This window comes from Giraffa tippelskirchi, chromosome 8, assembly GCF_054371585.1.
Source record: "Giraffa tippelskirchi isolate mGirTip1 chromosome 8, T2T-mGirTip1v1.2.pri, whole genome shotgun sequence".
In the NCBI taxonomy this organism is placed as follows: domain Eukaryota; kingdom Metazoa; phylum Chordata; class Mammalia; order Artiodactyla; family Giraffidae; genus Giraffa; species Giraffa tippelskirchi.
The window spans coordinates 130,727,585-130,752,274 of record NC_137282.1 but is presented as its reverse complement, the minus strand read 5'-3'; the positions used below and the strand labels follow the sequence as shown (position 1 = coordinate 130,752,274).

At 46.7% G+C, this 24,690-nt stretch overlaps 1 protein-coding gene and 3 long non-coding RNA genes across 6 annotated transcripts in view; 2 read left to right on the top strand and 2 right to left on the bottom strand.

Annotated features, from left to right (window-relative positions):
- LRFN2 (leucine rich repeat and fibronectin type III domain containing 2) overlaps positions 1-2,315 on the top strand; it is a 197,846-nt gene extending 195,531 nt beyond the window's left edge. For all 3 annotated transcript variants that reach the window (XM_081517407.1, XM_081517408.1, XM_081517406.1), the window contains exon 3: positions 1,044-2,315. In XM_081517407.1, coding sequence (XP_081373533.1) covers positions 1,044-2,007 — 964 coding nt within the window. In that variant the 3' untranslated portion in view covers positions 2,008-2,315. The remainder of the gene's footprint in view (positions 1-1,043) is intronic.
- On the bottom strand, positions 656-2,072 carry LOC145516270 (uncharacterized). Its single transcript, XR_014061250.1, has 2 exons — positions 1,594-2,072; positions 656-1,319 (listed from the first exon to the last, which is right to left on the bottom strand). It is a non-coding gene; the product is annotated as an uncharacterized LOC145516270 (long non-coding RNA).
- A 14,565-nt stretch (positions 2,316-16,880) lies between the features above and the next one.
- Positions 16,881-18,355, bottom strand: LOC145516266 (uncharacterized). Its single transcript, XR_014061246.1, has 3 exons — positions 18,197-18,355; positions 17,089-17,490; positions 16,881-16,936 (listed from the first exon to the last, which is right to left on the bottom strand). It is a non-coding gene; the product is annotated as an uncharacterized LOC145516266 (long non-coding RNA).
- Positions 18,356-18,491: 136 nt separating this feature from the next.
- LOC145516267 (uncharacterized) lies at positions 18,492-24,287 on the top strand. The gene is made up of 4 exons (XR_014061247.1): positions 18,492-18,778; positions 19,808-19,917; positions 21,322-21,395; positions 22,344-24,287. It is a non-coding gene; the product is annotated as an uncharacterized LOC145516267 (long non-coding RNA).
- The last annotated feature ends 403 nt before the right edge of the window (positions 24,288-24,690 follow it).

Sequence of the window (24,690 nt, the reverse complement as noted above, 5' to 3'; positions counted from 1 at the left end):
AGGTGGAGGGAGCCGTCTAGGTCTCCCCAACCAGTGATACCCGGATGTCTTTGGACGCCCCTGGCCTGCTATGGCAGTGACAGAGGGCCCCCCGCCCCGGGAAGCTGATTTCCCCCTAGTCTTCAACACTGCACCATGGCCTTCCCCTCCAAGCAACACCCCTCTTCGCGCCTCCAGTTTTCTTCTGCCTAGACCCCCCACCCACCCCAACCAGTCTGCAGGAGTGAAGTTCTCCCTCCTGAGACGTGAGAAAGCCATTTGGAGAGGAGGATGGCCTTGGCCCCTGAGGACAGGACCTTGTCCGTGACTCAGCACAGCTCAGGCTCGGAACGGGGCTCAGTCAGTGCTGAGGAATCTCCCAGGACAGATAGGGGGTGGATGCAGCCCTCGGGGTGGGCAGCCATGGCTGACCTGACTCTCACCCCCACGGCCCAGAGACTGAGGGGCTGGGTGAAGCGGACAAGGCAGAAGCGGGGAGGTAGGGAGTCCTTTTGCTTTGATTTCTGCTTCTTCACATCAGTAATCTCTCTGCCTCCCCCTCTACCCCTCCCCATGCTTCCTCTCTCTTCTCTCCCTTGAATCTCTCCCCTTTGTTCTCCGAACCTCCAACTCTAACCGCTTTCTACCGTCAATGATCTCCTGTTCCATTCCCTTCTTGGTCACACTCATCATCGATTTATTTCCACATCTTCCGGGTTGTTTCCCACACCTGGTTGCCGATGTCTCTTTCCCCGTGTACCTGGCTCCAACACATCTACCCCCTGCCCCGGAATCTTCCTCTCTCTTTTCCCTTTTCGCCCCATCTCTGTTCTCTTACCTTTGTCCCCCTCCTCTCTGTCTTGCCCTCCTATCTCCCTTTTCCTGTCTCTCCACCTGTCACCTCTCCTCTCTGCCTCATTCTCTCTGCATCTGTGGCTCTCTCCCCCTCCATGTCTCCTGTCTCTGTCACCCTCTCTTTTTTTTCTGCTTCTGCCCCGTCCCCCCGTCACCCTGTTGTCCCTCACCATCCCTCCCCCTCTGGACCTATCCCCTCCACCTCCCAGGATGATCCCAGCCTCCAACAAGGCCTTTGTGGTCAACAACCTGGTGTCCGGGACTGGCTATGACCTGTGCGTGCTGGCCATGTGGGACGACACGGCCACCACGCTCACAGCCACCAACATCGTGGGCTGCGCCCAGTTCTTCACCAAGGCCGACTACCCGCAGTGCCAGTCCATGCACAGCCAGGTCCTGGGCGGCACCATGATCCTGGTCATCGGCGGCATCATCGTGGCCACGCTGCTGGTCTTCATCGTCATCCTCATGGTGCGCTACAAGGTCTGCAACCAGGAGGGCGCGGGGAAGCCCGCGGCTGCGGTCAGCAATGTGCACTCCCAGACCAACGGGGCCCAGCCCCCCGCTCTGGGCAGCGTGCCCAGCGGGGCCCCCGCGCCCGGGCCGCCCAAGGTGGTGGTGCGCAACGAGCTCATGGACTTCAGCGCCAGCCTGGCCCGAGGCAGCGACTCCTCTTCCTCCAGTTCCCTGGGCATTGGGGAGGGGCTGGGACGGGGCCCCTGGAGGCTCCCGCCCCCCGCCCCCCGCCCCAAGCCCAACCTTGACCGCCTCATGGGGGCCTTCGCCTCCTTGGACCTCAAAAGTCAGAGAAAGGAGGAGCTGCTGGACTCCAGGACTCCAGGCGGGAGAGGGTCTGGGACGTCAGCCAAAGGCCACCCCTCGGACCGAGAGCCACTGCTGGGGCCGCCCACGGCCAGGGCCAGGAGCCTGCTCCCCTTGCCCCTGGAGGGCAAGGCCAAACGCAGCCACTCCTTCGACATGGGGGACTTTGCGGCCGCGGCTGCAGGAGGGGTCGGCCCCGGTGGCTACAGTCCGCCTCGGAGGGTCTCGAACATCTGGACAAAGCGCAGCCTCTCTGTTAATGGCATGCTCTTGCCCTTCGAGGAGAGTGACCTGGTGGGGGCCCGAGGAACTTTTGGTAGCTCCGAGTGGGTGATGGAGAGCACGGTGTAGGCCTGGGGGTGGGCATCCTCCTCCCACCCTACCAGGGTGGGAGAAGGGGAAGCATCTTTACCCACAAGTCTTTGTGGAGTTTCCATGGTGATGTTTACATTCAGGGACCATTTTGTCTCCCTGTCAACCGGCCTCCCCCTGCCCCACTAGCCACCCACACACACCTTCCCAGGCCCGTCCCCCACCCCCCGTCGGGGTGTGCTCAGGGAAAGCGGACTCGATCGCTCACATGTCAGACTGAGCCCTGAGTGTTTGGAAGGGCAGGGCTCCTGCCTTTCTAATCACAAATGTAGCCTATAAGCAAGCGGCTTTGGATTGCGGATGGTTCCAGTGTTGTTTCTGTTTCTTATTTCTTCTACTTCCCAGACTCCTCCTCTTCAGTGACACAGATAATGGAGAGTTTACGCTACACACAAAAGCAGGTCCCAGAAGCCCTGGTGGTGGGTAATCGCTGCCAGCTGAGCAAAGCAGGGAATGATTTGGGTGGCCATTTGTTCAGGGGAAGATTGAAGTCCTCTGCCTAGACCCCCCTCATTACTCCCAAGTCCCCACACTCAGGAGGCGTGAGTGAACCCCCCCATCGCTGGCTCAGCTTCCTTTGCTTCTCAAACACAACACCCCACACCCAGCACATCAGCTTAAACCAGAAGGGTAACTTCCAGGACTCTACATGTGGGAGAGGGAGAAGGGTTTTATGAGACCCATGGGTATAAGGTATGTTGATTTATGGAGGTGCTTTGGGATTTTTGCTTCTTTTAAGGGAAGCTGGGACAGGGAGTCCCCATGGTTGTGAGGGGCTTGCCAAGAGGTTTTCTCTTAAGGGGAGCGGACTCGAAGGAGCAGAAGGAGCACTGGACACAGAGTCCAGACCTGCAAGTCTGGGTTTCAGGGCCACCACCCAATACCCAGTTGAATACAGCAGGCAAGACCCTTTTTCTCTGGGACCTCAGGCCCCTAATTCATAAAATACTGAGATCATACCAAATCTCCAGCTCCCTTTCAGCTCGAAGGACTAAGGACTCTTCATGACTAAATGAGTTGTAGGATTTTGAAGCTCGAAGAGGTGTTTGCGATCATTTCACCCTTAACCTTCTCTCTCCTTCCCTCCACAGTCCAAGGGACCTGCCCAAGGTCACATAGTGAATTAGTGACCAAGTCAGGGCAGGGCCCAAGGCCACGTACCTTTTGGGGGTGGTGTCTGAAATCTGTTACCAAGTCTTCACCGTGGCTAGGGCCTTTCTGTGTCTAGAGCCCGTCCTTCGTTTGTTCTTAAAGAAGGTGGCTCAGGGTGGGACACAGGGACACAGAGGCTGCCTTCCATGATGCCAGTCATGAGGCAGATCTGTCATGGAAATGACAAGATGGCGATGGGAGGGGGACACAGGCTCCTGTCCATCTGGGAATTGAACCCCGCACTCAGACAGTGGTGAGAGGAGACAGAGGACTTGTGGCTGGGGCGGGGGAAGGCATCTGGAGAGTCTTCCCCCTCATCGCTGTCTCTCTTGGTCCCTGTCCGTCCTGGGTCTCACCTCATTGTCAACACACTACCTCTCCCCACCTCATTCCCTCCTCTCCCAGACCTCCACCACAGACCTCTAGCCTCTGTCTCTCATTCTCCCTCCTTCTGCCACTTGCCGACCACACAGCCTACAAAGCATACAGGTGAGTCCATTTGGGGCTGAAACGTTCTGATGGGCTCAGACCTGGAGCTGAGCTGGTGGTCCCCCAGCCCCGCCCAGAACACACAGGCAGAGGGCGGGGAACCGTCTATGCAGGACTGCCTTCTGGCTCCCGCCCAGGAGTCTCCAGACCCCATGCCTTCCTCCTTCCTTGCCCCCCTTCCTCTCTCTCCTCACCTTCCCTCCTCCTCCTGTCTTCATTCCTTTTCTTCTGGTGCCTCTCTGCCTCCCCCTAGTCCCTTTCTGGTCCTGACCAGGTCATCAACAGACCAGGCTGGCCTCTTCCTGAGACCACAAGCTAACTTCCAGCCCCAGCGCTGGAGCACAAGCTCCCTGCAGTCATGGGAGACCTCCAGCCTCGGTGACGTGAAAGAAAATCTCCCCCACCCTCCCTCTTTCTCTGCCCCATTTTCCTTTTCTCCTTTTTCCCTCTGCACTTTCTCACTCAGCCTTTTCTAAATGTAGCCATTGAGGAGGTGATCCCAGATACCACTCTCTTTTTGCCTTTGGGTTCAGACGCCTAGAGGAAAAGTGGTAGACTTGGGAAGCAAGGGGAACCAACTAACTGTCTGTTCTCGTCAGCGGCTCCAAGCTCTGTCGTGACATGATATGTACTAGCACTTGTGTTTGTCAAGTTTGGAAAGCGACATCCCTGTGGGTAGAATACAAATGCCAACCTTCTCCTTTGCTAAAAAAAAAAAAGTGTACAGTAAAATGTACAGTTTTAAAAACAACAACTAACCACACTTCTTGGGAGAGACAAAAAAAAAAAAAGAGAACATTCCTGTGTCTGTGAAGTCTGCTGTTTATTTCTCTGGAAACTCTGTGGTTTTCTGAAGGTGGCTTTGAGATGGCATTTTCTCTCACACCTGTGTTTGCTTCTGCCTGGTGAGAGCCTGCTTCCTGCCAAGTTCACATATAAGACGGGAACCTTCTGAACTAAGAGAGAATGGAGCTGCCCTCTTGGATTAAAGGTCAGTAGAGGGTCTGGAGTGAAACTCCAGGCTAAGAAGGAATAGTTCAGTCTGTCCAGGCTACCTACCACCTTGGGGCTCTGTCCTCTCACCTTCAGCCCTGCTTCCTTTTTCCTGGACCATGGCCACCACCACACGTAGCCACTAGGGGCGCCAGAGAACCCTCCACCCACTTTGGGTGAGCCCAAGATGGCTTTTTTTTTTCAAAAGGGTCTTTTACAGAGGAAGCAGGACAACAAGGTAGGGCCAGTGGTAAAGAACCCGCCGGCCAATGCAGGAGACACAAGAGACTCAGGTTCGATCCCTGGGTCGGGAAGATCCCCTGGAAGAGGGCATGGCAACCCACTCTAGTATTCCTGCCAGGAGAATCCCCCATGGACAGAGGAGCCTGGCGGGCTACAGTCCACAGGGCCACAAAGACTCTGACATGACTGAAGTGAAGTGAAGTGACGTGAAGAGCACGCATGCATGCAGGACAACAAAACAAAGCACAGACCCCCGGTAGAGAAACAAATGAGCTTCTGGAACACAGCTTCCCAACGCTATCTTCCTCTTAGTGTCTAGGTCAGCACTGTCTAAGAGGCATAAAGTCTGTGCTGCACTGTAATTTTAAATTTTCTAGAAGCCCATTAAATCGAGTCTAGAGAACCAGGTGAAATTAATATATAGTTTATTTAACTCAATATATCAAAAATATTTTCATTTCAACATATAATCACTACAGAATTATTAATAAGATATTTTACATAGTGTTGGGAATCTGATGTGTGTTTCACACGGCACATCTCAGTTCAGACTAACTGGCTTTAAAGTGCTTGAGAACCACACGGGGCTGATACAGTCAGCTCTACATGTACAGCCACTGCCTTGCAAGCACAGCTTCTAGAAGGGGAAGGAAGCTAACAGTTACTGAGCACCTACAGGTCTAGGTCCTGTGCTGCTGCTTCACCTGCATGTATCACTGAACCCTCACAGCAGCCTCTCAAGGTAAATGCTATTATGCCAGTCTTTCAGATGAAGGAGCTGAGGCTCAGGGAGGTTAAGTAACTTGCAGAAGGTCACACAGTAAGTCTGGCTGCAAAACTTTAGCTCTTCCCATGACATCACACTACCTCCTCTATCCTTTCTTCCTCCCTTCAGCTCATTCATTTCCGACAGTATTTTGTCCTGATTGAAGTAGTCAAATTTATAGTCTGATCTGAAAGTCCTTGGTTTGGCCTCAAGGACTAAAATTCTCAGAATGTTGACTCAAGGTCCTCTTGGTTAAGTGGTTTCTTCTGAGCCCACATTAGTCTTTCTGGCCTTTTTTGGCTTGTATACATTCCTACTCTGGCCAGGAAAATCCACCCAGGCTTCAGATGGTCCTGCCCAGACCTTACCATTCCTTCTCCTGGCCTGGTGACCTCTAGAGGTCCCTTGTTTAATAGTTTTCCACCTCCAGCCTCATCTGGTCCCCTCTGCCCTGAAAGCCTGTAACTTTGTCCCCTAAAGACAGAAAACCTCACAATAGCTCACTGCAAAGACCAAACCCATCTTCCTGTCTCTTCCTAATTCAAAAACCTGTAACTGAAGAGGTGTTTGCCTACCAGATCCTCTTTCCTGATAGACAGAAGGCTTTAGCTCTCTGATCTCTTGCAGAAGAGAGGTAGCTGATACACTCTGAGCCTGGCTGAATTATTAATCTTTCTGGCAAGACTTCAACCCTCTCTCTCCAAGTTCAGTCCACAAATTGGTACAGTCCACAGATTCTCCTCAAAGAAGATTTTTTTTTTCATTTTGCCATGATTACAGCACTAAAATTCCAAAAGAACTTAGACTTGCTATTTTTTTTTTAAAGAGATATCATTTCTAACCAGGTAAGAGGAAGGTCACTGTCTCAGATGTCCCCCTTCCCACAAGGGTAGCAACTTTTCTCCCAGAGTCTGTGGGTATCGATTTTTCGTAAGTACAGGCCAAGTACTTCTGTGTTTTCTGTTATCTGTTCTCAGTGTGTTTGCAGTAAATGTCTCAGGGCTTCAGTAAACTGGGTGGGGCTTCCTCTGTTTTTGCAGCCATGGGGATTTCTGCAAACTGCTGCTGGTGAAATAGACACACTTATCCAAAAGAAAGGGCTTTCCTGGTGGCTCAGACGATAAAGAATTTGCCTGCAATGCAGGAGACCCAAGTTCAATTCCTGGGTAGGGAAAATCCCTTGGGAAGGGAATGGCTACCCAGTCAAGTATTCTTGTCTGAAGAATTCCATGGACAGAGGATCCTGGTGGTTAGTCCATGGGGTTGCCAAGAGTCGGACATGACTGAGCAACTAAGCATGCAAGCATCCAAAAGAAAAGACTGTTGGCAAGGAGCAGGCAAAACCTGAACACATAGTTTTACATATCACGCTTAGATCCCCAGACCCATGTGATGCAGTTGGCAGCAGGAAAAGTTTGCTGTGAAAAGAAGTCTTCTCACAGGTAAACAACTGAGGTTTCTACCTTTGCATAATAAAATCAGACCCCTACACAGGTTGCTCTGCAAACATCTCAAAGGAACACTACCCCTTTCTCAGTCTAAAAATATCTGTGTTTTCAGCCTTTAAACCAAAGATCTTAGATTCTCAGCTTTCATTTTATTTCAGGTTCCCCAGCTCACAGCAGTGAATGTTTACAAGGCTCATAGGTTTCCCTTCCCTGCAGCCTCTAGCAGAGGGAAATTAATACGTTTCCCAACAGGCCAAAGAGGGAAGCTGACCTTTCCCTCTCCAGATATCCTGTGATCCCCAGTAGGGCCATTCAGCATCTTCGAACAAGTGCAGTGGTCTTGTCCTATGATCTTATTTGGGACAATGTTTGGCATCTTTCTTCTGCTCACTGACTCTGGGGAAATGGACCCAGATCGCAGGCTCTTGTCTGGTTATTGTTCTGCTTTGTTGGAATAAGGATCTTCTGATCCGTTTAGCCAACAGTTGAATATACTCCTAGTGAATCACACCAAGTATTCTCTCCACGGTTGAGTGCTGGAGTCTCTCTGGGGCTGCGCTGAGGAAGATCTCACTATCCAGTCCCTTCCTGGGATGTCAGTGCCGCCTGCAGTTACTTACTTGGTTTCCTATTGATGAGAGAGTGAATCTGGAATTTCACCCATCTCCATGGGATCCCCAAGCCCATCTGGTCCACAGCCAGTCAGCCTACTGACCAACCTCCCGCAGCCCTCGGCTTCTCTGTCCAGGCTGCCCATCTGGTTAGGTGATGATGAGCACACCCCCTCTTCTTTCGTCACCTCCTCTGTAACATGTGTTCATTGGTGCTTTATGGCACATCCAGCAGCGACTCCAGCATTTATATGTCTTGCCAGGGTGAATGTCTTTCCTTTGAATCCCCAGTGCTATATCTGAGGTGTCCTCGGTTCCCAAAACCATGATTACATCTATCAGCTGACCTTTCTGTGACCAATCCCACTTTCTCATGAGACAAAACCTCAGAGCCTCACATCTGTCCCCTCCATCTCTGACTTGGCATGTCCTGGTAAGAAGCAAGTATCTTGTTCACCATTTGAGAAGGAATATTACCAAGAAGAAGAGAATTAAGCCTTCAGTTACATCCAGTAATCTTGAAATGTTACCCTCCTGGGTTCCCTATCATACCCTTTCCACACATTACTTGGGGGATCTCTCAAGGATAATATTCTGCCTGTCTACCAGGGATTGGCTGGTTGCCTTAACTACCCTGACTAATTATGGGAAAGTTCTCATCCCTTCATAGGTTGACACAAGCTTGGTATTTTCCAAGTTGATGTTGAACTGCAAGATCACATTGATTATAGCTGACATTCATTGAGTTTCCTATGTGCCATGCACTGTTCTAAGAGCTTCCTATAGATTATCTCAATTTGTCATCAAAACAATCCAATCAAGCGGGTTACTATTATCATCCCCACTGGGGAAGCTAAGTAGAGAGGGGTTAAATAACTTGCCCAAGGTCACACAGCTAGTGAGTTGCAGAGCTGGGTAAACATTCAATAAATTGATTTACACTGAAGTTACCTACAGAACTGCAGAGACCATTAGAGATGCAGAATTTGCTGGGTTTTAGATCAGAGCCTGAATCTTGGTATGTGAACCTTGAATTTGAGAAAACGATCCAGAAGAAAAAGTGAGAGAGTCGGAGCAATCAGCACTAGGTGTTTCAGCAAGCATTTGCTGACCTACTGTGTGCCAAGCACTCTCCAGTATGGAGAGAAATCAAAGTAAAAGTGAAAGACACTGGGTGTGCACTGAAGGGCCTTACACACTTCCTCAAGGGGCAGCGCTTAAGCTGGTTTCCAGATCTCTGGTTTTACAGAGATGGCCTGTTTTCACTCCTTTAAAGATAACCTATGTATCTACTACCCAGGAGGAGATGGATGGGTGAATGGATTGGCCTCAAGCCACATGGCACCTCTGACTGGAAGAATTCACTAGATTTTAAGTTCCAAAGGGATCAGCATGGTGATGTGACTGGCTTTGGGTCAAAGGGACCCAGACAGGACTAGAATCCTGTATCAGACAAGCAGGGGCAGAAGGAGACAAATGTGGCAATCCAGGAGCATCTGAGGTGGCTGGGAGGAGGCCTGGAAGAGGGCAGATGGACAGCTGCAAAGAACTGGAGGGTCCTGAATATCCTGAGGCTGGAGCACCTGCTCCTGCAGGAGGAGGGACATCCAGCGTGAGGAGCTGGTTCAGAATCTGTTTCTTGGCTGAGTTTCCTTTCCTGTAAAGTAACAATGGTAAGTACCATCTCTGGTAAGTATGCCTGAGGAGTTACATTTAGTTATATAGATCACACATCGGGCTGGGAAAGGCAAGAGTGATAACGGTCATTATTATTAATGATATGCATCATTGAAAACATTATTATAAGTTACAGCATATTAGCAATAATATTAGGGATCTCAGGCTCAGCAGAATCTCAGGGCTCACAGAGCTATTAGAGGTCATCCACGCTAGCCTTCCTCAATGGGTGTTAGAATCCCCTGTTCAATATCCATGAAAACTGTTAGTAATCTTATTACCGGCAAGCTCGTGCATGATGAATTTCAGAATTCACCCCAGACAAGGAGCGGCTCCCTGTACTCCAATCAGACCAATGCCTGATGGTTATGTTTCCTGGTGGGCCCTTGCAGAGCCATTGGTCCTTCCTTCACAAGAAATCCAGAGCCCAGAGAGAAAGTAGCTTGCAGAGACCGCTGTGGCCCAACAGTGGTAGGAAACCGGGTGTAGAGCCATGGCCCTGCAGGGAAGATCTTGGGGGTGCAGTCAGGGGAGGGGAGGAGCTATTGTTTCCTTGCTGAATCAACCCTGGTCATGCCATTGAGAGAAGGAAGGAGCAGAAAGTACATGGTAGCCTCTGCAATCCCTGATGCTCCTTTAATTTCTGAGATCCACCGTCCCAGCAGTTAGAAGGGGCTGGAAGATTCCAGAGCTCTCCCCTAGGTTCCCGCACTCATCGATTCCCCAATCCCTGCTCCCTTCACCCTTGTCCCAGGTCTGACATAATGACGAAAATCTAACCATCAGGGCTCTGGAATGACAAGTGCTGCCACTAAAAACCTCCCACTGGCTTTTCCTTATTCCTTTGGGTGAAAAGACCCTTCTACGATGTAAATACTCATGGGAAGACTCTGTCAGGTGCCAGGTAAACCACCCAGGGAGAGGCTGGCTCTGTTCAAGAGAGTAGAGGGACCAGAGTGTCCCCACTGGAGTCAGGTGGCGAGTACTTCCAAGGGGTGGTGGGATGACCCCAGGCAGCCCTCTCACCAGCCCTCTCTGCCTCTCCTTAACATCCAGGTCTCCTGTAGCAAAAACATCTATCTGCTTGAGGTGGGAAGATCATAATTGGCTCCCAGTTTGGTTTCACTTCTGAAACATCACACTAGTCCCAGCTTGAATGAAGAAAGAATGTTAGAGAAACATTTCACTCTCTCTGGAGGTAGAGGGGGGCTGGCTGGAGTGTGCACAGCTGGACAGGTCAATTGTGAGAGCTGCCAGCACACAGTTGCTTCAGGAAGGGCATCAGGACGCAATACTGGGGATCACTGACCCCCACACACCAAGAGCTTGGCTTCCATGTTGAAAAATAAATGGAAACAACTATGGGTCACCCTAGAGGTCTGGGAGGAGGTGGGGAGTACCTCAACAGCAATCAAGGGGCCTCATTCTTCCTTTATCTTCACACTTTTAAGCCTTCTGTTGAGATTCTACCTTTTGAGGAATCCTTCAAATGGCTGTAGGTTAATTCAGCCCTGACCTGCTAGGGAAGCAGAGGCTGGGACTTTTCCTGGGACTTTTCTGTTGAGCTCTAGGGCTTTCCATCCTCCCTGAGATTGATAGGAAAATGGGGGTCTGTGCCAGGCATGATAAAATCCCCTTGCCTGAGCTGCCTCCATCTTTGGTTTGGAGTAAAATACAAGAGTATTTTACTCTTGGATACAAGAGTATTCAATTCTACCCTGGAGAAGGAAATGGCAACCCACTCCAGTATTCTTGCCTGGAAAAAATACCATGGACAGAGGAGCCTCGTGGGCTATAGTCCATGGAGTTGTAAAGAGTTACACACGACTGAGCACTCACTCACACTGTATCTTCTTTGGTGACCCGTGTTCTTTTTCAGGTGCCTTGGCTAAGATTTTAAAATCACACACACACACATACACTTCTACACATTGAGATTTTGATTGGCATTGCCCTGAATCTGAAGACCAAATTGCAGTCACCTGACATCCTTGCAATATTGACTCATAACTCAAACATGGTGTCTCACTCCACTAATTCAGGTCTCCATAATTTCTTCCAATATTTCCCCCACTTTCTGCATTGAGGGCTTGTATATCTTCTGTTAGGTAATTCCAAGGAATTTGATATTTTGATATGGTATAAATGGTAAAATTTCAAAATTCCAAAATTTTCATTTCATACTCTTTAAAAGACTGTTTGCTGTTTAAAACAATAATACTTTCAATGTATCATGAGGTTCATAATATGTTGAAGTAACCTATATAACACTGATAATACAATATTGAGGAAAGATAAATAAAATTATAATTAGGGGGAAAATAAATAAAATTATAATCAAAGAGTATCCAATTCCAGGGGTGGTCAACCAAGGTTCCTTCCCTACATCCAACTTTGTCTGCAGAATGGTGGAGGATGAAACGTAATTGGAGACACTTACAACACATAAAGTCAGCAGCAGAGGTAGAGAGACTATATGGCATCTCATTATCAAAAATAAATTGTTTCACACGGATTATCATTCCTTCCATTCCTTACCTAAAAACTCCAATTTATACATTACTGCTTTCCCCACTTTATAGATTTTCCAAACTGAGGATGAAAGTTGCCCATTTCCCCCCAAGTTCTTATAGAGCTTATGAAGCAGAAGTGGGTCTCAAACTTTAAATTTTCTGACCCCACAATTGGAGTTCCCTTCACATGACACCTCTGACACTCAGCCATCATAGTGTTATAGCCTCTGACACTCAGCCTGGCTGCCACAACAGGAAGGCAGGCAGCTGGAGGTAGGAAAGACAACCACACAGGCAGGTCTTGGAGAGGCAGGCAAAGGCTACAGGACCCTAGGAAGTTGAGAGATGGGACTGAGAAGGGCAGCTCTGCAGGAATTCTATGTGGATATGAGGCTTGGCCCTCTGGGCACAGCCCAGATGGGAGAAGGGTCATAGACTCTAATCCACCTTGGGGTAAGCAAAAAAGAAGGGATGTGAGAGGGGTCCAGGCAAGGATGAGCAGGACAGGAATGCAGGGCAGGATCAGAAGAGCAGTTGGGAGGACAGCTGTACAGGTCCAACGTGTGGATCTAGTCCATCGACCATCCTCCTCTAGAAGAGGGAGAAGGAGCAGAAGGCTGGGGTGCTCTCCACATGGAGTGCCCTTGAGGGCCCTCTATCTAGTGAAGCCAGGAGGCTAGCAGGACCCACCAAGGAGTTGGTTGTTTTTAGGATTTGAGTGACTGTGCTGTATGCTTTGAGGCTCTGGTTTCTCAAAGGAATTGGTCTGGCAAAGATTTTTGACCCAGGTAGTAAGAGAAGCACATTGAAAAATCGTGGCTATGTCTGCACCTGCATTTCAAGGTCTACTGAAGGAAGAAAGGGCTGGCTTCTCGATGCTACTGGAGGCTTTAGGGCACAGCTGCACCATCAAACCCACTTATCTCTTCCAGGTCTCCATGAGGGGATGGCTCCAGACTAGATGAATGGAGAATGATGGAAGGTAATGAGCCCCAGGCCTTTCAGATTGTTCCAGAATGCACTGACCTGCCACAGCCAGTTTCTAGGAAGAGGGCTGCTGCACAGAAAGATGGAAGTCTTTCAGAAAGTTTTACAGAATCTGGGTTGGCCTTGAACCAGCTTGGGGAGGGAGAACTTGGGATGCCTTCCTTTTGGTTGTGATACACCCTAAATAGGCTAGTTCTTTTCAGAATACAAAGGATTGTCCAGGCAGGAGAGAGGGAACTAGCGTTATTTACCAAACAGTGTGGTAAGCATCTCATATACTTCATGTATTGTTCCTCATAGTCTTCGCCCATCCTGGTGACCTAGGGGTTAGATCATCCATTTTCTGAGAAAACAGACACAGAGATGTTAACGACTGGCTGCAGGTCATACAACTAGTTAGGGAGAGGGCTGGAGATTTAATCGCTCAGTAACTGCAGTTGTCCCCAAAGTAACCTATGCAACAGCTAACGACATTAGAATTTCAGTGAATTTTCTGGATGGTGAGCAATGAAGAGGGACTCTAACATTAAAAAGTAGAAGACATGGAGAGATGCAGTGAGCAAGTATCTAGTGACTTCTCTGTGCCCCTCCCAGTGCTTCCTGAGTCAAACGTGTCCTGACAAACTAAGCACTAAATAAACCCATGTTGCTGTTTGCTTTTTTTGTTTTCACTTTCTAAAGTGTAAGGGTTGGAAAGAGAGGAGAAGTAATATAGAACAATAAGGCAAGCGCACTGCACACTCCTCCCTTCAAAGGAGTTGGGTCCTTTTTCCATTTCAGAAATGCTCATCTGTAAAATGGCCATAGTATCTCTCTACCTCCAAATCACAGAGCTCTCTATAGCACAAATAACCAATAGGATTTGAGAAATTACAGACTTATGATGATTAATGATGTGGAAAAGATCTTCATGACCCAGATAATCACGATGGTGTGATCACTCACCTAGAGCCAGACATCCTGGAATGTGAAGCCAAGTGGGCCTTAGAAAGCATCACTACGAACAAAGCTAGTGGAGGTGATGGAATTTCAGTTGAGCTATATCAAATCCTCAAAGGTGATGCTGTGAAAGTGCTGCACTTGATATGCCAGCAAATTTGGAAAACTCAGTAGTGGCCACAGGACTGGAAAAGGTCAGTTTTCATTCCAATCCCAAAGAAAGGCAATGCCAAAGAATGCTCAAACTACCGCACAATTGCACTCGTTTCACACGCTAGTAAAGTAATGCTCAAAATTCTCCAAGCCAGGCTTCACCAATACGTAAACCGTGAACTTCCAGATGTTCAAACTGGTTTTAGAAAAGGCAAAGGAACCAGAGATCAAATTGGCAACATCTGCTGGATCATTGAAAAAGCAAGAGAGTTCCAGAAAAACATCTATTTCTGCTTTATTGACTATGCCAAAGCCTTTGACTATGTGGATCATAATAAACTGCGGAAAATTCTTAAAGATGGGAATACCAGATCATCTGACCTGTCTCTTGAGAAACCTGTATGCAGGTCAGGAAGCAACAGTTAGAACTGGACATGGAACAACAGACTGGTTCCAAATAGGAAAAGGAGTATGTCAAGGCTGTATACTGTCACCCTGCTTATGTAACTTACATGCAGAGTACATCATGAGAAATGCTGGGCTGGAAGAAACACAAGCTGGAATCAAGATTGCCGGGAGAAATACCAATAACCTCAGATATACAGATGACACCACCCTTATGGCAGAAAGCGAAGAAGAACTAAAGAGCCTCTTGATGAAAGTGAAAGAGGAGAGTGAAAAAGTTGGCTTAAAGCTCAACATTCAGAAAACTAAGATCATGGCATCTGGTCCTATCACTCCATGGGAAATAGATGGGGAAACAGTGGAAACAGTGGCTGACTTTATTTTTCTGGGCTCCAAAATCACTGCAGATGGTGACTGCAGCCATGAAATTAAAAGACACTTACTCCTTGGAAGCAAAGTTATGACCAACCTAGATAGCATATTTAAAAGCAGAGACATTACTTTGCCAACAAAGGTCCGTCTAGTCAAGGCTATGGTTTTTCCAGTAGTCATGTATGGATGTGAGAGTTGGACAGTGAAGAAAGCTGAGCGCCAGAGAATTGATGCTTTTGAACTGTGGTGTTGGAGAAGACTCTTGAGAGTCCCTTGGACTGCAAGGAGATCCAACCAGTCCATCCTAGGGGAGATCAGTCCTGGGTGTTCATTGGAAGGACTGATGTTGAAGCTGAAACTCCAATACTTTGGCCACCTTATGCAAAGAGTTGACTCATTGGAAAAGATCCTAATGCTGGGAAGGATTGGGGGCAGGAGGAGAAGGGGACGACAGAGGATGCTATGGCTAGATGGCATCACCAACTCGATGGGCATGGGTTTGGGTAGACTCTGGGAGTTGGTGATGGACAGGGAGGCCTGGCGTGCTGCGATTCATGGGGTCGCAAAGAGTAGGACACAACTGAGCGACTCAACTGAATGATATGGATCAATGGTAACACTGTTACAGATTTCAGGCCACTAGTGATTATTACCTTTCCCAACATCAGGGTCTTTTCAAATGAGTCAGTTCTTCGCATCAGGTGATCAAAGTACTGGAGTCTCAGCTTCAACATCAGTCCTTCCAATGAACACTCAGGACTGATCTCCTTTAGGATGGACTGGTTGGATCTCCTTGCAGTCCAAGGGACTCTCAAGAGTCTTCTCCAACACCACAGTTCAAAAGCATCAATTCTTCAGTGCTCAGCTTTCTTTATAGCTCAATTTTCACATGCATACGTGACTACTGGAAAAACCATAGCCTTGACGGAGGAGAAGGGGACAACAGAGGAAGAGATGGTTGGATGGCATCACTGACTCAATGAACATGAATGAGTAGACTCTGGGAGTTGGTGATGGACAGGGAGGCCTGGTGTGCTGCAGTCCGTGGGGTCGCAAAGAGTCAGACAGTTAAGTCATGAGTGACTTAACTGATTATTATATGCATATTAGGCCCAGAACCTCAAGGCTGGAAAGATCAGAGGTTTCCAAAGAAGCCCTCTTCTATTCACCAGTATTCCTGCTGAGTGGCATGATTACAAATAGGTCCATATCTTTCATTCGTCAGTCCACCAAGAAACAGAACAGATGAACACATACTCTGTACTTCAAGGGGCTCCAGGTTTATAGAGACTCCACCATCCCTCCTCCTTAAAAGGTGCCCAGAGCCATTACAGAAGTCAACTCCAAGAATATTCTGTGATCATCACTGACATAGAAAAACACACAACCAGGGCCCCAGATGGAAAGTCTTAGGGAGGTCTGTTCTCTTGCCACATTAGCTCTGGTATCCATGGTACACAGGGAAGATAGGCCGGAGAGAGAGGCGGAAGCACTGGGCAACCTCTAAGGGCCTAGGAAGCAGGTAATTGTGTTCTAGGACTGTTACTCCCGACTGTGGGATCCAGGGAAGTTGCCCACACCTTCCAGGTGCACAGCATAGGCCAGTGATGTGATACCTGCACTCTTCCATTCCCGCTCTAATGAGGACAACCCCCCCCCCCCACCAGCAATCTATTCCTTTACAATACTCCCTTTATCCTCAATCAAGGACTAAAAGAACAAAGTTATAAATATAGCAACTAATAAAATTCTAGGGCCTTAATATGAATCACTGTTTACCTGCTTCCTCCTGACCTGACTTTCTGGTGGATAAATTTGTTCCCTTCTAGTTCCTGCCCTATAAAAATGCAAATGCTCAGAAAACTCTGCCAGGTGTGTAGTAAACCAGGTAATTCCAGGTCCCTAGAGGAGACAGTGAGGAGCTTCATTTAAAGGCAGGGGTGGGCAGGCTGGGGTGCCCATTATAACATCCCCTCCACCCACCTCTCATTGCCCATTTCCCTGGGGATGCAAACACCTTCCACCTGGTTTGAGTGGGAAGGATAAAAGGGATCCCTATAAGTCTTCACTTCTGAATCAGCATACCGAACACAAGCCACAACAGTTGAGAAGTAATGACATCTTTATTAAACTTCTCCACACGACCAGTGGTCTGAGAGGCTTTGGGGGAGCCTGGGTGACTGGCCAGGCCCCTTGAGTCCCACAAGCCTCCTTCACAAAAAGGCAGTTTTGGAAACAAGATGATGCACAAAAGAGGGAAAATATACCTATATGAAGAGTCAAGTTTCCATGTTGATGGTAAACAGAAAAGCTTTGGGGTTATAGCAGAACTCTGGGACAAACAGGGAAAAAAAGAGTGAGGAAGGGAAGGCGGTGGCCCAGACCTCTTAACCAAGGATCTTGGGAACCTTGGCCTTGGAGGGAACCAAAGCCCTTGAAGGTTTGGTTTTCTCCTGTTGCCTGAAGTTGAAGTCTCCTCCCTGAAGGCAGAGTACTGGATATCTGGAGGGAAGGGTTGTGGGTGTGAACAAAAGTCCCAGGTCCTACCAGCAGCTCTTTTTCCAGATGGCTAATGCCACAGCAAACTTGGAAAGGAAGAGTCGGGGAAGTCCACTGGAGCAGGGACCCAGGAAGGGTGTTTCCTAGTTCCTAGAAGATGACAGGGTGGACAAAGGGACTGCCTCCATGCTCTGTTATGGCTTGACTGACCCATCCTGTGGAAGAAAAAAGGCAGAAACCTGGTACACAGAAAAGACAGCAGCTGAGGGGAAGGCAGCAGGAAGAACAGAGTTAAAACCCCAGTAAGTAATTTGCAGTACATCTGTTTTCCAAAGACACTGACATAATCACTCCCGTTCTCACCATGATTCAATGAGCATTATGATTTTTGTCACTTTCCAGGTGAGAGCACACACTCATGAAAGGGTCAGTAAATTTCCCACGATCACACAGAGCTTGGAAGGGCATCTTTGGACTTGAAACTGATCCCGGACCCCCCACCCCCCACCCCCCAGATCTCCAGTTCATCCACCCCAACCCTTCACCAATCACAGCAGGGAGGGAGGTGATAAATGAGACTAAGAAGTTAGGAAAGATATCCGCAAACCGGGAAAGGGAGGCCGGGGAAAGGCCCGGGGCGCACAGGGATGGGCCGGTATATAATCGTCCTCAGAGCCCCAGTGTCTTTCAGGACATTGAAGGGGCTCTCCTCCTTAGGATGGAAGAATGGAATCCTTCCACAAGAGAGACACAGCGGCAAAGGGAGAAAAGAGCGGAGAAATGCTCGGATGAGGCCCAAGGCGAGGGGGAAGGGGCTTGCCAGGGGCTTGGGGGCCCATCTCCAACCACTGCCCATCTGGCAGGACCAGGAGCACAAAACCCCTGGGACCCCTCCTGCCACAACGTCTGCAACCAACCTACTGTGAGGGACGGGGAGCTCAGTTCTCCACATCCGGGGCCTCAGGGGTTTTCCTGAATCCTTATAGCAGTTCTCATCTTCCTGGAAGGGGAGATCCTCATAAGCCCGTTCTCCACCCAAGTCAGCTTCATGCCATCTTAGAGAATAATGAGCAAAGTCCCGCTTGAAATTAACGGATCCCAACGGCTTCTTCAGGGGCCGTTGGACACGCCCATCGCCCCGCCCTCTCACCAAGCTTCCTCCAATCAGAGGCCTTCCTCCCTCTCTGCTCCTTCCGCCCCGCTGTGTATAGGAGGCAGTGCGGGGGAGGGGCTCTGGGCCTGCCAGAACGTTCCACAGCCTCTGAGGAACTTTCCTAGTGGCTCATACGGTAAAGAGTTGGCTTGCAGTGCAGGAGATCCGGGTTCGATCCCTAGGTCGGGAAGATCCCCTGGAGAAGGAAATGGCAACCCACTCCAGTATCCTTGCCTGGAAAATTCCATAGACGCAGGAGCCTGGCAGGCTATAGTGCATGGGGTTGCAAAGAGTCGGACACAACTGGGCAACTTCACTTCACTTCAGACCAGCTGTTCCAAGGCAGGCGTGTAAGGAAAGAAGCCTGCTGGACTCCATGGAGTTTGGGGGCTTCTGGGGAATGTCTCCGTCTGGGATGAGCCAAGCACTGTGGGAAGGAGGTGGAGGTGTGGGGTGGGGGCAGCAGAAGGGGAGGTGGGAGAGGGACTGTGAGCCCCCAGAACTTTCCAAGATATAGATAGGCTACAGTCTGGCCTCTGAGAGCAGTGGCCAGTGCTTTTATAGTTAGCAGACCAGTAAACCACACTGATGATGATGTGGTGCCTCTGATCCCAGAGTCTTCACCTCTATTTTACCTCAGAGAAAAGCATCATCTAGAAGGCCCTGAGGTTGAGGCCTCGTGAGGGATAGGGGCAGATGTGGCGTTCAGACCCTGCTAATGACAACTTCTGACCTCTTCCTACCAACCAAGGCCCTGTCACGATAAAGGAAGCTTTAACCAGTCTCAGCCAGCTTTGGGGACTCAGAGTCTTCTAGGACTAGTTGCAATTATCCTCTGCCTCCCTGTATCCCTGCAACAGGACCTGGGGGACCAGGGTCCTTACTCAGAGTCGTGGTTTCAAGCCAATGGGAGAGGGTTGCTGAACAGATGAGGATGCCTCTGACTTCTTAGAGAAGAGGCCCATATGTTACTATTTGGGGCTTCCCTGGTGGCTTAGACGGTAAAGAATCTTCCTGCAATGCAGGAGACCGTTTTTATTGGGCACTTATTTTGAAAGACTCAGTCCTGAAAAGTTCAAAATACATCATTGTATTTGAGCATCTCATATTACTTATTTAAAAATTGAAATAAAGAGTTCTCTAGTAGTCTAGCGGTTAGGATTCTGTGCTTTAACTGCAGAGGTCAGGGTTCAGCCCTGGTGGGGGAACTGAGATCCCATTAAAAAAATTGAAATAGAATTCACATAACATAAGGTTTATCATTTTAACCATTTTTAAGTGTATGATTCAGTGGCTTTTAGTACATTCACAATACTGTCCAGTCATTCCCACTACTTATTAATAATTCCAGAACATTTTTTATACATCTCCACCTCCAGGAATTCCATACACATTAAGCAGTTCATCCCCATTCTCACCTCCTGTTATCCTCTGGCAACCCCACATCAGCTTTCTACTTTGATGGATTTGGCTATTCTAGACTTTCTATGTAAGTGAAATCACAAGGTATATAACTCTCTGTGTCTGACATTTTTTATTATTATTAATACTTAGCATAGTATTTTCAAGATTTATCCATGTTGTAGAATGTATCACTACTTCATTCTTTTTAAGGCTAAATAATATTCCCTTGCACAGATATACCATATTACATTTACCTATTTCATGTTGATGCACATTTTGGGTCGCTTCCACCTTTTGGTAATGAATAATTTTGCTATAACATTTGTATACATGTTTTTTGTTTGACCCTATGTTTTCAGTTCTCTCAGATGTATACCAAGGAGTGGAACTGCTGGGTCCTAATTGTTTAACTTTTGAGGAGCTGACATCATGCCGTTGATGTACCATTTTATAGCCTTACCAGCAATATACAAGGGTTCCAGTTTCTCCACATCCTCATTATCACTTTTTATTTTTATTTTAAAATGTTATAGCCATCTGAGTAGGCATGGAGTGGGCATCTCATTGTGGTTTTGATTTGCATTTTCCTTGCTTTTTGTTTTGTGACTTTTCTGCACTAGTTTTGTAAAGTTTGTATCCTTTGTCATATGTGGTCATTAAAGTCTGTTCTGTTACATTAATGGTCAGCTAGGGCTTCCCTGGTGGCTTAGACAATAAAGAATCCGCCTGTAATGCAGGAGACCTGGGTTCGATCCCTGGGTTGGGAAGATCCCCTGGAGGAGGGCCTGGCAACCCACTCCAGTATTCTTGCCTGGAGAATCCCCATGCGCAGAGGAGCTTGGCAGGCTACAGTCCATGGGGTCGCAAAGAGTCGAACATGACTGAGCAGCTAAGCACACACACAGTGATTCAAGAGAAATTTCCTTATGCCCTTAGAACTAAAAAAAAAAAAAAAACAACTCCCAGTCTTTGCAGATAGACTGTGTGCGTGTGCGTGTGTGTGTGTGTGTGTGTGTGTGTGTGTGTGCACTCAACACTCGGCCAAGCAGATTACAACTTGGCCTAAGCCTTCAGTCCTTGTTCCTGCAGAGCCTGAAGTCAGCCAGAGGTAAGAGCCTAGGGCTTTCTCAGGTCTTTTCTGAGCATGTGCCCAGCTGTGAATGTGTGCATGGACTTCTAGATTCCTAGCAATACGTGACAGCTTTTCAAAATCCTTATTCCCCAAAGCATCTCCTTCCCTAGCCTTTCCTTCCAAGCTTTCGGGTTATTGTTTTCCCCAACTGTTATTCCCAGTTTCCAGAAGCAACAACTATACATTTGCCTTTAAATGTTTTGAGCAAATTTTTCCTAGGTAGCTGCTTCAACCCTGGGAATGTTCTTAGGTGAAAATAAGCAAGCCATTTGAGACAGTTCTTCAAGGAGCTGCCAGATAGGTTAAAACAAAAACTACCTTTGAGAATAAGGTCTGTTCTGCTCCCTCTGATACCAGGTACACACTGGGAATGCCAGCCGCTGTCTTCAGGCCACTGCAAGCTGGGAAGCAGGAGATGGTATTGTACCATGGTAAGTTAAAATGTCTCAAAGGTCTGTTATCCAGACTCATCTTTTTTTTTTTTTTTCTTAATTATTTAATTATTTCCCTGCTTGTGGTAAATTTTGATTTGATTCCAGAGTTCTGAAAAAAGTTGATTCTCAGCAGGTTTTGCCAATTCATTCATTGCCTTTGTGTAGAACAAACTTTTGGAGTTCCTACTTCTCAGTTTTTGTGGATGTCATCTTCCCCATATCCCTTTGAAGTAAGTGCTTATTAGGAGCTAAGTTCCAAGGAAGTTCAGTAACCTGTCCATGTTGCATGAAGGAACTCTAAGAGCCAGGATTTGACTTGTCTGATTCTAGAGCTTGTTTTATCCAATTATACATTTATTCTCTAGTTCAAGAGTATCTATCTTCCCTCTACGAAATGCTAGGTACAGTTGTAGAAATAGGATTTCTTCATAGTACAAAATAGCAAAGATTCCTGTCCCTGAGAACTTGTATTTTTATGGAGGGAGATTCATAATACACAAACTATGTATTTGATATTAGAACTTAAGTATTATGGAATAAAAAAAATTGGATACTTAAGGTACAGAAGGGAATCATTGCTATAGGAGTGGTGTGAATACAATTATTTAACTTGTATCTTGTTTTAGTTGCCAATTTATAGAAAAGTCCCAAGGATAGTACATGAATTCCTATCTATGCATACTTAGATCTATTCATAGTTAACATTTTGCTGTATTTGCTTTATCATTCTGTCTCTCTCTCTCTCATTTAGTAATTTCATCATGCCTGTTTACTCCTTTATAATTATTTTTTTCCTAACAATAAGGAAATTCTGTTGTATGAGCTCAGTATTGTTAACAATCAGGAAAGTTACCATCTATACAATACTAGTATTTAATCAACAATTTATATTCTAATTTCCTCTATTATTCAAGCAGTGTCCTTTATAACAATTATGTTTTCCAGCCCGGGATTCAACAGCATAATTTTGCATTTAGTTGTCCCAGTGTTTTCAATTTGAAACAGTTCCCTCTTCTTTTGTATTTTATTACATGTGGATTGGATCCAGTTAATGTATTCTTGGCAGAAACTCTGCTTAAGTGAATTTTGTCAGTGAAATACATAAGAGGGCTATGATGTTGGCTTGTCCCATTATTGATAGTGCTAATGTTCATCATTAACTGAATCATCATCAACTGAAACAGTGTCAGACTTTATTTTTTTGGGCTCCAAAATCACTGCTGATGGTGATTGCAGCCATGAAATTAAAAGACGCTTACTCCTTGGAAGGAAAGTTATGGCCAACCTAGATAGCATATTTAAAAGCAGAGACATTACTTTGCCAACAAAAGTCCATCTAGTCAAGGCTATGGTTTTTCCAGTAGTCATGGATGGATGTGAGAGTTGGACGGTGGATGGATGTGAGAGTTGGACGGTGAAGAAAGCTGAGCACCGAAGAATTGATGCTTTTGAACTGTGGTGTTGGAGAAGACTCTTGAGAGTCCCTTGGACTGCAAGGAGATCCAATCAATCCATCCTAAAGGAGATCAGTCCTGGGTGTTCATTGGAAGGACTGATGTTGAAGCTGCAACTCCAATACTTTGGCCACCTCATGCGAAGAGTTGACCCATTGGAAAAGACCCTAACACTGAGAAGGATTGGGGGCAGGAGGATAAGGGGACGACAGAGGATGAGATGGTTGGATGGCACCAGTGACTCGATGGACATGGGTTTGGGTAAACTCTGGGAGTTGGTGATGGACAGAGAGGCCTGGCGTGCTGCAATTCATGGGGTCGCAAAAAGTCGGACACGACTGAGCGACTGAACTGAACTGAACTGAATGTGCATCACTTCATTAAAATATTTTTAAGCCAGATTTAACCATTGTAAAGTTGTAACTTTTTTCTTCTGTAATTACTAAGTAATTTGTTGGAAGATACCTAGAGAAGATGTAAATATCTTTTCCCTCATGTTGTTTCAATTTTATTCTTTGAATATGTAAAATATTAACGTGATTCAAAATTTCAAACCATATACAATGCATAATCAATGAATTTTTACTCAATCCCCTACTCTTTCCCCCCAGTTTATTTGCATATGTGTGTAGAAAGGGGCACTTTTTTTTTTTTTTTGAGTGTTCATTTTATTTATTTGGCTGCACCAGGTAAGAAATGACAACCTACTCCAGTATTCTTGCCTGGGGAATCCCATGGACAGAGGAGCCTGGCAAGCTACAGTCCATGGGGTTGAAAAAGGCTCAGACACGACTTAGTGACTCAGCAACAAAAAGCAAGGTCTTAATTGTGGCAGGCAAGTTGTAGCATGTGAGATATAGTTCCCTGGTCAGGGTTCGTTCTAACCTGGGCCCTCTGTGTGAAGAGCACAGGGTCTTAGCCACTGAACTACCAGGGAAGTCCAAAGAGGCACATTTTTTAAAACTTTCTATATATCAATGGTTATTTCTTCCTTGTCAATTCTTATTATATAAATTCATGCTTTTCTATTTTGTTCTAAATTAGATGAATTACTATTTTGTCTCTATTGTTAATTTCCAAAAACACCCTGGGATTATAATTTATTGTTTAGCTTTACTTCTGCCCTGTTGTCTGTCTCAGCTATTTATGTATTTAGCTTTATTATTTTCTTTTTCTGGGCTTTTTAGGGGGAATTCATTGTTTTGGTTTTTGAGGTGAAATTTTAATTGTATTATTTTCTTCTCTTTTGAGAGATATATGTGTTTATGACTGAATTTTCCTCTTATCTATGCATTAAATATGTCTTGATAGGATATTTAGTGTTTTAATTATTCTTTTATTTTTCCAGAATTCTCTAATTCCTTTTGGCATTTTTATTATCACCTAAGAATTGTTTAATAAAAGATTGTTTTTCAATTCCAGTCAGAAGGACATCTTACAAATATTTTTCCATCTGAAAGTGTTTTCTTAGCAGTTTTATTGAGGTATAATTGACAGAAGAAACTGCATATATTTAAGTACAATTTGATAAGTTCTGACAATTATAAACACCAGTGAAATCATCACCATTACAATCAAGTTAGTGAACAATTAAACTCAAGTTTGCTTGTATCCCTTCATAATTTCTCTCACCCCTCATTCCTTCAAGCAACCACTGACCTGCTTTGTCACTGTAGGTTACTTGGCATTCATAGAATTTTATGTAAATGGAATCATAAAGAATGCAGTCTTTTATTATCTGGCTTTTTTGACTCAGCATAATCATTCTGATAGTCATCCGTGTTTTAGTGTTCACTTCTTCCTGTTGCAGAACAGAATCAAATTGGAAATACGTACAA